General features: G+C 42.4%; 1 protein-coding gene across 6 annotated transcripts in view; it reads left to right on the top strand.

The window, feature by feature from the left end:
• The window catches only part of PIKFYVE (phosphoinositide kinase, FYVE-type zinc finger containing), a 63,817-nt gene that overhangs the window by 13,950 nt on the left and 36,895 nt on the right, over nucleotides 1-12,972 (top strand). For 5 of the 6 annotated variants that reach the window (XM_059853223.1, XM_059853221.1, XM_059853222.1 and 2 more), the window contains 7 exons: nucleotides 25-232; nucleotides 2,607-2,696; nucleotides 5,606-5,744; nucleotides 8,347-8,504; nucleotides 9,300-9,411; nucleotides 11,117-11,264; nucleotides 11,758-11,925. In XM_059853223.1, coding sequence (XP_059709206.1) covers nucleotides 25-232; nucleotides 2,607-2,696; nucleotides 5,606-5,744; nucleotides 8,347-8,504; nucleotides 9,300-9,411; nucleotides 11,117-11,264; nucleotides 11,758-11,925 — 1,023 coding nt within the window. The remainder of the gene's footprint in view (nucleotides 1-24; nucleotides 233-2,606; nucleotides 2,697-5,605; nucleotides 5,745-8,346; nucleotides 8,505-9,299; nucleotides 9,412-11,116; nucleotides 11,265-11,757; nucleotides 11,926-12,972) is intronic. The other variant, XM_059853224.1, reaches the window with a different exon arrangement.

Raw genomic sequence — 12,972 nt, 5'->3', positions numbered from 1 at the left:
ACTCTCTGGTTCCCTTTTCCATAGGGGATCTCCGAGCCTGCACTTACTGCCGGAAAATAGCCTTAAGCTACGCACACTCCACAGACAGTAACTCCATAGGAGAAGATTTAAATGCCCTGTCGGATTCTGCGTCTTCTGTGTCCGTGCTGGATCCTGGTGAGCCACGCACTCCGGTTGGGAGCCGCAAAGCCAGCCGCAACATCTTCCTGGAGGAGGATCTGACATGGCAAAGGTAAAGGCAATGGCTTCATGCTGAGCTCTGGAATCTCAACTGTTCTCAGGCTGACAGCTGCCCAGACAAAAGCTGGTGGTTTCCACCTAGTAAACTTAGATTCCAGCTTCTGTAAAAAGAATCTAATTCTGTGCTTGCTTGTAATACTCTTCAAGTTGAAATGTAGAACATTTCTAGTGAAGTTTTAATTTATTTGCAGTTCTTCCTTTAATGTACTGATTCAGTGATTCTGTACCAGTTACAGAGCAGGCTTTTGTGTTCAGAATTTAAAAGGACAGAATGTAAAGCACACCATCTAACCGCCAATGTATTGAGAGGCAAGTCAATGTAAAATTGATGCTTTACCTATCACGTTTCAGATGGGGCAAGAGAACGTAAGAAATGCTCTCTGTGTAGGTAAAAGAGAAGTGATGGAAGTAACCACCTGTTTCAGATGAGGTGGGATTGAAAGGACAATAGAGAGGACCTATAAAGATCCACCAATCTCCTTTCAAAGTATATTTATTCCCATTGGTCTCAAATGAGGGGATCTTTATTTTTGGACCATGAGTAAAAGAACACTTTACTTCTCAAGTGATATGCATGCTATTTTTGCAATACTTTGATTTAATTTAGTGTTGTGGGGAAGAAGAAATAGTCAGGTATGATATTTGTGCTCATTTCCCTAAAACAGAAGAACAGGCAGATGTGAAACTACTGAGGAGGTCTTGAGTCAGAACCTTTGTTTATCTGAGTGGTAGTTCTAGTGACATATGCCCCATAACAGCTCTTCTGATAGTATTTAAAAAGAACCTGTGAAACTATTTACTATCTTCAGAAAATGCCCTGACTCTTGCTTTGCATGTTGCTTTTCAGAATATGATGCTTCTATCTGGAAGCATTTAAATGATCAGGTTTAGGCCTAAATGAAGGAAAGTACTTCTTCTTTAACATTATGGTCGTTTAAAGTGGTAATGTAACAATGCATGGGATAAATACTACCAAATTTTGAATTGGGCAATAAGTAGATGTTCTCAGAATCTTCTCTTCAAATGTACAAAATACTGAAGGGTATTGTTAGTTTTGTCTTCAGATGTGTTGTTAGTGCCTTTATAATGACAGTTCAGCAGCTTGTAAACATGAGCATGTAAAGAAAGAAAGAATCTATATCTTTATTTGTAGCACTCAAAATGGTTCCTGTTGTTGAAAAAATCATAACTCTATAATGGAACACAGTCTTTTTGGGAGACACTGAGTAAATGTGGACCTCTTTTATGTGTGAGAGGAAGAGAGATTTGGGATTAGGTGGTTTATTGTTGCTTTAGCAGGATTAGCATTTTCGTCAGTGTTTGTTGCACTTCCCAGTGGGTTACAGTGCTTTTCTTAAATACTCTTTGCTAAGTTCCTGATTGACCTTAAGATATTTAAACACAAGATACTGAATTTAAATGGTGCCACGGTGGGAACTGATAACTCACAACTTCATAATGGAGCAGAGGTTGTGTTCTAATAGTGGCCTGCATGAGAAGTAGTTTGTTTCAAAAGAAAACCTGGCAGTTGTCTCTTTCCAAAATAATGTATCTGAGATAAGATGCTGCAAAGCAGTGAGAAAAGCATTTAGGGAGACTGATGCTGCATGTGCTTGTCAGATGTCGCTCTGCTCTTTGAACAGGTGGAACGCAGAGTTCCTGCTTTAACTCATTCGAAGGGCCATGTCCTTTAAAAGTGAAGGAGTGGTGTACTCTGGCTAAGTACAGCTACTCAGGCAAAGCTGCATTTCTTACAATTTCTCATGAAGAGCATTTATTGTGCTAGAGCACAGCAGGGCGGCTCAATCAGCTGGCCTGTAGTGGCTTAGCTCTGATACAGTTTTGCCAACAGGAATTTCTTTAGATGGTGCTTGGACATCTGCTGTCCTTCCTCCTGGGGTGGAAACAGAAGGAGGGTTAAGGTGATTGGGATCAGGTTAAACAATTACAGAAGGTTGTCAGGCTGTCTTGGCAAAAGCTGTCTAGCTGTAGCTATGGATAGCATTGCTTGGATTGCAAAGATGGTATTCTGGAGAGATCTAGAGCCAAAGCATCTACTAGCAGCCTGTAGAAAAGGAAGATGTGTAAGAAAGGGAAATAGGGGAAGCAGGTGGGAAGGCAGGATAATGCAGGAAATAGGAATAGTCTGTATTGTTCAAGAGTTGAGTTTGGAAGAAGACAGGAGCACTGTCTTCCACATACTTTTGGCCTACAGATGGGGAAAGCTCTCCCTGTTGCCTTGTTGATTTAACAGTCATGGGTGTGAGTGAGAGGTAACATGACAATTAACTGTACTTTAGAGTTGTTCTGATGTGCTGGATGTCACAGATATCTCAAATATCTCTACCATGCTCCTTTCCCTACAGTTTGATTCATCCAGACTCTTCAGCTACCACGTTGTCTGCACGCCTTGGGTCTGTCCAGGAGGATGCAGGGAAGTCACCAGCTAGAAACAGGTAAACTAATAATTTCTGAGTATTTTCTGTTCTGGGTGCACTCCTACTATACTCATTGCTGTAATGCCTGGGTTTCCAGGCTTGTTCTTACTGAGAGTGCTGTTTCATGTCTTAGATGGGACATCTCACTGTCCATATGGAGTGGTAAGGAAGAACCATTTGTGTATGTATTCATGTTAACAAATGTACTGCTGCTGAGGGCCTGTAGTTTGCTGCTGACTTGGTCAAGCAGAAGTGGTGGTGAAGAGGACAGGAGGGAATGGAAGTGGCTAAGAAAAGTACAGTTCAGAGGAAGCTGAAGAATAGGGAGTAACACATACGTGGTGATGGGAGAGAAAAAGACTAAGGTCAAGGAGGAGCAGAGGTGTAGTTTTTTTTGTTTGTGTGCAGTCCCATCTGCTTCCTTTGCTCTTCCATGAAGGATAATCTTGTTTAAATTACCAAGCTTCCTCAGGCTAAAATCCCTTCATAGATCTTCATGCAAGAGTGTTGGGATGAACTTAAAGGTGTTCATGAGAGCTTTATTGTAATTTGTGAGTACTTGAGCTTAATCCCACTAAATAGGCTAGTATTAGAAGTACAAGTAGCTCCCACTTCACAGTGCTTCTGCTATGGTGCTGGTTGCATGCTTTCCTTATGGTTAAATTAAGGAAATGAAGGTAAGGCAGAAAGGTGAGAAGCAGAACAAAGATAGTCCAGATTTCAAAACTGGAATTGGAACATTCTGTGATTTCTTTGCATTGGTGTTAGAGGAATACACAATGTTTAGCAGTTTGGAGGGATCTGGCAGGACCACTGAAGACAGGGGAACTCAGTTGAGAAGGATGCTGGGTGTGCCTTTTGGAGAATGGTCTGCTTGCAGCCTTTATCCTTCTGGGTGATGGGATTGGTTAGGAGGAGATGCATACTGACTGTACATCTGAGACCCAAAGATCTCACCTGGGGGAGTAAAATACTGGTGAATAAATGAGTACCAAAAATCAATATTGGGCAAACATGGCAAGGAGTCCAGAATTAAAAGTCCAATGCTAAATAACTGCTGTGACGTCAAGAAATGTCTGAAACCTTGAGCATGGTCTCCTGCTTCCTCTCTTTTAAAAGGCGTTTGCTGAAACATGTGGTGGTAGTAGGATGGTTCTAATCTTGATCTGGCAGGCCCAAATTGCTTATTCAAGTTAAATTTTAACTCTGGCTGTTTATGGCGTCACCAAAAGTACTTGTTTGTTTGGACACATGTAATGGTGAGGTATAATATATCTCTGTTAAAAATTCTGAACCTTTGGAAAACAAGCTGCTGGCTTTCGGTTAAGTGATGTTAGCCTTTAGATCTTCTCAAAGCAGCTGTAGCCATTTCTTTGAGAGAAGCCTGACTATTCCTCTTTCTAGAGGAAATGAAGCAGAAAATATGCAGGTTGAGTGCATTTAGAGGCAGGTAACAGAAGTTACATGTTGCTATTTGCTTTCTCTGTGGGTGGGAAATATGTTGTTTGTTGTCAGTCTTGGTTTTTATGAGGGGGGGAAACCCCAGCAGAACAGTCAAATGTTGCAAGCAGGGTTCAGACTGCTCCCTTGCAGGTCCTTCTAAAGGATAAGCATTTCTATGGCAAAATCACCCTCTCTGTTTTTAAAAAGCATATATATATATTAAAGGCCCAGATATAATGGTTGATGATAAAGGCACAGATGTGAAATCTCACTGTTCTAACTTGCTTTCACCCAAATAAAAAATCCCTGCTGCTTACAGGTATGTTGCAGTTAAGGCAGCCATTGCAAAACAACTGGGAGGAGTGCTTAGTTATGGGCTTCCATGTCAGCCTCATCTTGTGCATTAGGATGCTTTCTGTTAAGGTGCATTACTCTGCAGTATAAAAGCTGAAATAGGGTGGCATTGCTTTTTTCATGCTGGGCTGAGCCGCATCATCCATGGACAAATTTTGGGAATAATTATAGTATGTCTGTTAGCCAGTTTGATAGCTTTGGAGAGCTTGCTAAGTTTCATTCCAGAGGCTAGAGGCTGGCAACTGTTTTCATGACATTGGTGCAAGCCTCTTCACCACTCAAGTCAGTTCAGCACTGGCAGAAATGCAGAAATGTTTTCCATCCTCACTCCTCAGAGTGCTGTTAGCACTGATAGGTTACACTGCAATTGCTGCTATATGATGAGAAGTTGCACTCTGGTTATTCAGAGTCTCAGGTCTAGTTGTGGGTTAAAGGAGCAGAACGTATCTGGAACTTGTTTGCATTTGTAACTTCGCAATGATAATTGCAAAATGGTGTGTTTGTGCTGGGGTGCACAGCCAAGATTTCCTAACTGTGCTGAGATAAGAGGGGTGCTCCATGTCACAGTACAAGGGGGATTGCCCGCTGCAGTGACCTCCAGCTTCAGAAAATGGTTTAGCCACTCTGGGGAGCAAGTGCTCAAACTTCAGACTCTGCAAGCTTTCAGCCATATTTTTGAGAGCTGAGGACAAGGAATTTAAAATGGGACAAGGAGAGGAGGAAGTCTCAGTGCTCTGTTATAGGGATCTGGGTGTTGGCCACCCTTGCTGACAATTGTCTTGCCTCCAAACTGCTGGAGCTTCTAATTACCCAGCATGCCATCCCTTCCCCAGTCAATTTTAATACAGACATGTATGAATTGGTGTACCTAAACGTAGTTTCAACTGCTTCATACAAGATCTTTACAGAAGTTTATGCTTATCTTAGCAGTTCCAAAGCAAAACACTTGCTTCCTAGGGAGCCCTTCTTCTGCTTTGACAAGGGAGGAAGCATTAAGCAGTGTGTACTGACAAGAGCAAACAGTGTCCCAGGCTTGAGCTGGTTTTTAGTATGCTACAAGATAAAGGCCTGCTGTGGTGAAGCACCACAGATGAATACTTATGGTGGAATTGTTCTCTGTTCCCCTGCAGGTCAGCCAGCATCACTAACCTGTCTCTGGATCGCTCAGGCTCCCCCATGGTGCCTGCCTACGAGACCTCGGTCAGCCCCCAGGCCACTCGCACTCATATGAAGGCAGAGACCAGCGAGGATGAGCGCAAAATCCTTCTGGTACCTTTCATGCTTCTCTTTGCCTTGCTCTGTGAAGACAGTGAAGTTTGCCTTCCTTGTGCCATGCAGCAGGAGTATTTTGCTGCCTTTTAAGGCTCTTCTCTAAGCACTCTTACCTGGACCTCTCCTCCAGGGGGAGCAGAGGTGGAGAATATTGATGCTGCTTTGGGCATTACTGTCTTCCTGAAATAAATCATAGTTTCATGGGGTTTTTGCACTCAAATGTTTACAACTTTAGTCTTGCTAAGTGTGGATAGTGGCTCTTTGAGTTAAACCTGCCGTGGTTGCAGCTGTAATGCAGTGACCTGTTTTTGTATTTCTTCAAGATGAGATTTTCTCTTTCATGGGCCACATAATCAGGAGCTTTAAATGGCTGCTTTGAAATATTACACCATGATGAAAAAATTGAAGCCCTTATAGCTTACTGGGCCAAAACATAACAAGAGAGGCTTACTTGGCCCCTCTTTGTTTGCAGAATAAGTAAAAGATTTTGTAGAAGGTTGTAATGATGTAGTTTTTAAAAGAAAAGTTGATGTGCAACAGTGTTCTGTGTAATCCTATTATCCCTTCCCCCCCGGGGAAATGTTTTAGGTTGCAGTTACTGTATAAATGTCTAAACAGTAAAAAACTGTTTTGTTTCTTTGAGGGAAAGAAAGAGAAGTGTTTCCAGCAAATAAGGCAAAGAAGTTGCAGAGAAGGGAAGGCAGTGTTTTTCACACATTGAAAGATTCAAGATTGTGCCTTACTGCCACTTTAAAATGAGGCTCATTCTGTGTTACCAGGTTCTGCCTGCTGTCAGCAGTATGCATTCAAGTGTGCCTGAGGGTGTAGAAACACTAACTCCTGTTTAGTTGCAAAACTCCTTTCTTAGTTCCTGTGTAAATGGATAACCACCTGAGGGAGAAACATATTTAAGCCATGCCTTTATACCACCCTGCTTCACAGATGTATGTTAATGCAGGAAAAAGGAAATTCAAACCTCTGTGAATGCAACTTGAAGCAAGATGTTCAAGTCTCGGTGCTCTTTGGCTTCACATTGTTTGATTTTTTTTTTTTGGTCTGTTTTCTTTCTTGAGGAAGAAGAGGACTGGTACTATTTTGTTCATGTAAGAGCAGAAGACAGTGTCAATTAATGAAGGATTTTCTATGCATTCCTACCGTTTGTTTAATACTCTTACTGTGTGGAGTTGACTCTATGTCAGGTGTTAATTTAAAGCCTAACCTAGTCCATTCAGAAGATTAATGAACTTTGTTCATGAAATAAAGGTATAGAAGGTTGTATGTACACTGGGATAAGCACACACTTCAGTGAACTAGAGGTCAAAATCCTTGAGTTGGAAGGATTTGCTTTGTTCTGCCAATTTCTTCAGTTTACTGTATTCACCAGTTCAAGACAGCTGAACTGTGGAGACTCCAGTTGCATCAAATTGTGTGATCCTGTCATGTTCTGGTACTGATCCATTTGACTCCATACCTGGTATGGAAGAGGAGCTGCTGGCATTGGTTTTCAGGGAGTACCCTGAACAGCCACTGCTGGAACTGAAAGCAGAAAGCCAGTCCAGCAATAAAGTGGAGCATAACTCCTGGGCCTCAGGGCACCCTTTGGAAAATGCAATAATGTGACAGTTAACTGGACAGCTGAAACCAGTTAAAATTTAATTAAAGTTCTGTTACACAAAAATAGAACAAATTAGGCATTTGGGAAAGTGAGCTGCAGCATCTCTTCTCCACACCTTGGAGTGGTGTGCTGCTTGGTCAAAATAATTCCAGATCCCAGTTTCTGCCTGCAATAATGGCTTGTGCTGTACTAATTGAGGGTACATATGGGAAGACAAAAGTGGCTAGGGGCAGAGAAACAGCTCAGTTTGGATGGAGCTCAGCCTACAGAAGAGCTGGCACACATGTTTGGCAGGCTCCAAAAGAAGTTCTAGGTATAGGCTGAAGTGTTCCATGTGGTAAGGGGAAGAGATTCACAGATTTTAAAAATGGTTAATTGAGTTGGGAGGAATACACATGTTCTTTTCTTAGTGGCCAAAGCTAACAATGCCTAAAAAAGCTTCATAACCTAACAGTGCCTAAAAAAAGCTTCATAAAAGCTGGACAATACAAAACTGGATCCTCACTAATAGATAGTATCCTAGCAGTGAACATTACTCTGTTAAGTACTTGCTTTATATCTGGTCTTGATATTGGACTAATATGTTCACAATGCCTGGGTTGAGCACAGATAATATAGAAAAACCTTCTTGCCAAGGATGGTGTCCTGTGTGTTTGCTTACACCTCCTGAGTTTGAGTGGGTGCAAGGGGACAGTAGTGAGGACAGAAGTATTTTGCAGGCAGTACTAAAGGTTGCCTCATCAAAGTGCCTGTATCTCTCACTTTGGTTTTTTTATTGCTCTCAACTGGTTATGAATGGAAGGAAATAAGGAGCTGATTTTATATCTGTTTGCACCTTTGCATAGGCTGTGCTGAATGGCTTAGATTCTGTCCCTATTTATGGAGGGCTTTTGATCCAGAAGCTGATCTGAAGGCCTGGGTTGATGCCCTTGGAACCAGTGCTGAGATTAGACTGGTAATTAATTTGCATATCTCCCTGTCCAGGACTCAGTCCAGCTGAAAGATCTGTGGAAGAAAATCTGCCATCATAACAGCGGTATGGAATTTCAAGATCATCGCTACTGGCTGCGGACACATCCCAACTGCATTGTGGGAAAAGAGCTGGTCAACTGGCTCATGAGAAACGGGCACATAACCACGAGGTAACCCTCATGCTTTAGGACCACAGGTGTCCTCTGTCTGTATGAGAGGAGGTTGTGGGTTTGAGCTGATATAAGGTACCTTAGACTGCAGAGATAGGCCCCTTTGCAGGGAGATGAGAGAGAAAATTCAAATCTCCCCTTTACTGCCTGCCCCAGAGCAGGTTCCATTCTGACTCCATGTGCCCCCAAAAAACAGAGCACAGGAGGCTGTCTGGTTTGGAAACCAGTATGGGAGGTAGCTGTGGGACAAGTATCACTCAGGTGGAGAGCAGTGTGTGTCTTACAGAAACTGTCCAAAAGTGTTCACTGCTACTCCAAAGAGCAAGTCTGCCTCTGGGATCAGAGATCACTAATAGTGTTTGATAGCTAAATTTTCAGTGGAGCTGGCAGACTCTTAACCATGTAGGTGAATATAAACAATCTTGTGTATTTAATTATATGATAATGGGATAAAATTGAGATGGTTCTTAAGTGTAGAGCTACAGTCCTCCCACAGAGATGATCAGTATACATCACTCAACAATATTGGAGGAGCACAAACAACATGTCTTAATCATATGTTGGACACCTCAGCGGAGTTCAGAGTACTGGCAGTCTATTTAGCTCCATGCATGAATTAGTACACTGTGCTGCCTCACCACAGTATTGTAAATAGTGCCTTTTAAACACGGGAATGGAATATCAACAGGTCAAATACTGCATAGCAAATGACTGTTCCCTTCTGTAGTGTGCTTGTATCATAAACCATATGTGTTTAGAGCAAAACATAGAAAACCAGATCTGTTATACTTCCAGGGTCCAGGCTATTGCAATAGGACAGGCACTGGTTGATGGACGTTGGCTGGAGTGTGTCAGTCATCATGATCAGCTCTTCAGAGATGAATATGCTCTCTACAGACCGTTGCAGGTAAAAGGAGTGGGAAAGCTGAAATACACCATTCTTCTTGGATTTGGCTGTTGACTAGAATATTTTCTAAACCTGTTCTCAGTAGCTGTAGTATGTTTTCCAAATCAAGTCTCCTGTACAGACAGTAGGGGGCCAGGCCTTTTTCCTTAGTGGGTTGAAGCCTGAGGAAATTTCATTTGCCCAGAGAGCTTTGGGGCTGTTCTCTGTGGAGAATGAGATGTTACATGTGGTGCTGCCTAAAGTGAAGGAAAAGGAAAGGGTCTTCAGAGCCAGGCCTCTTATGGTGGACATCTTCCACAGAGACCTCAAGTTGTCACAGTCTGTGCCTGTGGCAGGTATGTTGTCATGTACAGAATCTAAAATTTGTGTCCACTTACTGGTGATGGAGACACAATGGTGATCTTCTGTTTTAAAATTCCTTTAAAAAAATTCTAAATGGATATTTTAGATGTATTGTATTAGTAACCTTCTGATCTCCATTGATGGAGTAATAAGGAATTCAGTACCTTAGCCGCATGATCCAAGTTTGGGATGAGGTCTTTTTCATGCCTCCCAAACAGGACTAGTTACCTGAGGGGAGTCAGGAACTAGTGACCAGAGATTCTGTCCCACTGTACTTCACTGGAATCAGACTTACTGAGGGGTAAGAGCAGTCACTGGCTTGAGAGATTGTATTGGGTTTTTTAGCTTGAACAAGATAGCTCTGTAGCCTCTCTTAACTGAAAACATTCAGTTTCAATTAAGAGCCTTTCATGTTCTTCAGCTTCTTACAATGATGAATGGCTTAGCTCTCCCATAGACTTCAGACAGAAAGCTTGAAGCCAATAACATTTGTCTTCCTCGTGCATTTCAGTCATAGGGACACAGTCACATGACTTCACTTGAGATTGCTCTGGGGTTCATCTGATACCTCAGCTAGTCAGCTGTCTCAGTGTCCTGGTAAAAACTTGCTCTTAACTCGCAAGTTCTTATGCATCCCTATTTGTAAGGTGCTTATTTATATGTTTGAAGTAAATTCTTGTTCTCATCAGCTGGAAGCACTGTCTGATCTCAATTCTTCTGGACAAGAGGCTGGAGAAATGGTGTTGAATCAGTTGCTGCACTCACTGCAGTCAAAGCCGTGATAATGATAACTTTGTTTTGAGGTACCTGAAGGCATGAGGAAGGCTGATGGAAATTACTTAGGTAGTCTCCAGGTTCTCTGGCAATCTGGCCAGTCTTTGCTTTGACACAGTAGGCCCAGCTAGCGTCCATCTTGGATTGAAACTCTTGTGGCAACATTGGTCAGTTAAAGACTTTCTCCAGTAACTTAGAATTAGTTAGCAAAAGCTGTGTGTGTTGGTTTCTGGGTGAAGGATAAGGCTGTCACCCACCTTGTCTGGAGACAGCAAGCTTTCAAAGCTGCTTCACTGGATGTGATGACAGAAAATGTGCAGTATGATAAACTTGTCCTTTAGTGCCACTTAGTCACAATTTGTTTAGAAGCAGAGCGTAGGCAGAGTCTGGGAATTGTAAACAAGTACTTGTTTCTTGTCCCAAAGAGTTCCTTCTTCGTACCAAAGGGGGTATCTCTATGACTAACTTGGCTCAGCCCACTGAGAGTATCCTCTGATTTTAAAATGCATGACCTGCATTTGTGGTAGGCTGCTTAATATTTCAGCAGAGCTGCACTTTTATAACTTTTTCCCCCTTCCTTGTCTTCTAGAGCACAGAGTTCTCAGAAACCCCATCTCCAGACAGTGACTCTGTGAACTCTGTAGAGGGCCACTCCGAGCCATCCTGGTTCAAAGACATCAAGTTTGATGACAGTGACACAGAGCAGATTGCTGATGAAGGGGAAGACAACTCAGCCAGTAAGTTTCACCTGAGCCTTGCTCTCACTGTGCCTTCTCCCCTGTTGTCCCCTGTCCTTCAGGACTTAGTAGTTCAACCATGTCTTGCTTTTTCTGTGTGTGTTCCTGTGTGTGCGCTTGGGGCCATAAGGATCTAGGAGAGCTATAGTCTGTCTAGTCTTCCACTTTCTCACAATGGATACAGCATTTTGAATTTAGTGAAACTGGTAAAATTTCATACCTCTAATAAAGGAGAAGCGTATAAATTGCTGCCTTCTGTTTCTCAGGCAGACTTCTGCTTGATTTGGGCCCTGTAGTAGTGCACTAAAGAATGTCCAGTATGTCAGCATGCCCACATGAACACAAGATTAGAGCTATGAAAATACTGTATTCCTGTATTATTGCACACTGGTCTTTATGTATTAAAGACAATTTTTCTCCTCTCTGGTACCCTCATAATACCCATTTGAACCCTTCTCCTCCCTGTATCTTCCCCCTCACCCAACACTAAAAGACTCCGCCAGCCCTAGCAAGCGCACTTCAGTCAGCAGCTTCCAGTCCACAATGGACAGTGATTCGGCCGCCTCCATCAGCCTGAACGTGGAGCTGGACAACGTGAACTTCCATATCAAGAAGCACTCCAAGTACCCACATGTGCCCCCTCACCCTGCCGACCAAAAAGGTACGAGGTAGTCACCAGCTGGAGTTGCACATGATGGAGAGCTGGCCCTAATATTACTGACTTATTTGGACACTGCTTACGTGGCTGTCTGACAGAGGGGAAAATATGATATTTAACTGGCACTTGCTTGCAGTTTTGATATGCTCACCTCTGAGGAGGCTCAATAGATCTGTTGAAATGCCTTCTCTGCAGAGTGTGTAACTTCCCCTGTGACTTTCTCTTTGCCATTGAAGCAAAGTCTCTTGCCCATGCATAATAGGCAGATCCACCTATGTGTTCTGGCTAACTGGGGTGGAAAAATAATCCACACATAAACCAGTTTGATACATGACTCTACAGTTGGAGATGGAACTTAAAACAGCAAGCAAGAAATAAAACCCCAGAGAACAAAAGAACAAGATTAACTTGGAAGAGTTCTGTGCTGACGTAAAATTGTACCTTAATAAGCTTACATTTTCCAGAAGAATCTTACTGATAAACAAGAAGGCCTAACTTAATCCAAATGCATAGTATTTCTTCAAAAGAGATCATCCACTTAAGTAGGAAGAAATCATATACTTGGTTTTGAAGGCTGCTTTTGAAAGGATTTTCCCCTAAAGAAGTACTAAATTGAAAGACTCTATAAGGAACATCTTTACGGAAGCAATAATGTGCCTGCATGTTGACAACTGCATTCTCTAAATGATTCAAGGCCTGTGTGAAACTGGGGCTTGCCACTGGCTTGGGTCTAGTGTATTTTAGTTGCTTTACATGTTGGGTAGTAGTGGCTGTCTTTGCTCTGCTTCCTTACATAAGGTTACATCAGCTTTGTGGACTTGTTTCTTTGGCTGCTTCTAAGTAGTTTCTTAATTATTGTTTCACCCCACCCTTTCAGTGTTTCTGACTTTAAAAGATGATCCAATGTTAAATAATTTGCACTCCTAATTAATTCATTCTTCTATAAAGTCTAGCAGATCTTGTGTTGCTATGAATCAGAATGGAACAGCAGCCTTTAGCTTGCATCAGTTGCTTTCTCTGAAACTGAAATGGTCTCTGAAGACAGTGAGG

This window comes from Haemorhous mexicanus, chromosome 8, assembly GCF_027477595.1.
Source record: "Haemorhous mexicanus isolate bHaeMex1 chromosome 8, bHaeMex1.pri, whole genome shotgun sequence".
NCBI lineage: Eukaryota > Metazoa > Chordata > Aves > Passeriformes > Fringillidae > Haemorhous > Haemorhous mexicanus.
The sequence above is the reverse complement of the archived record's forward strand: the minus strand, read 5'-3'. Positions and strand labels throughout refer to the sequence as shown.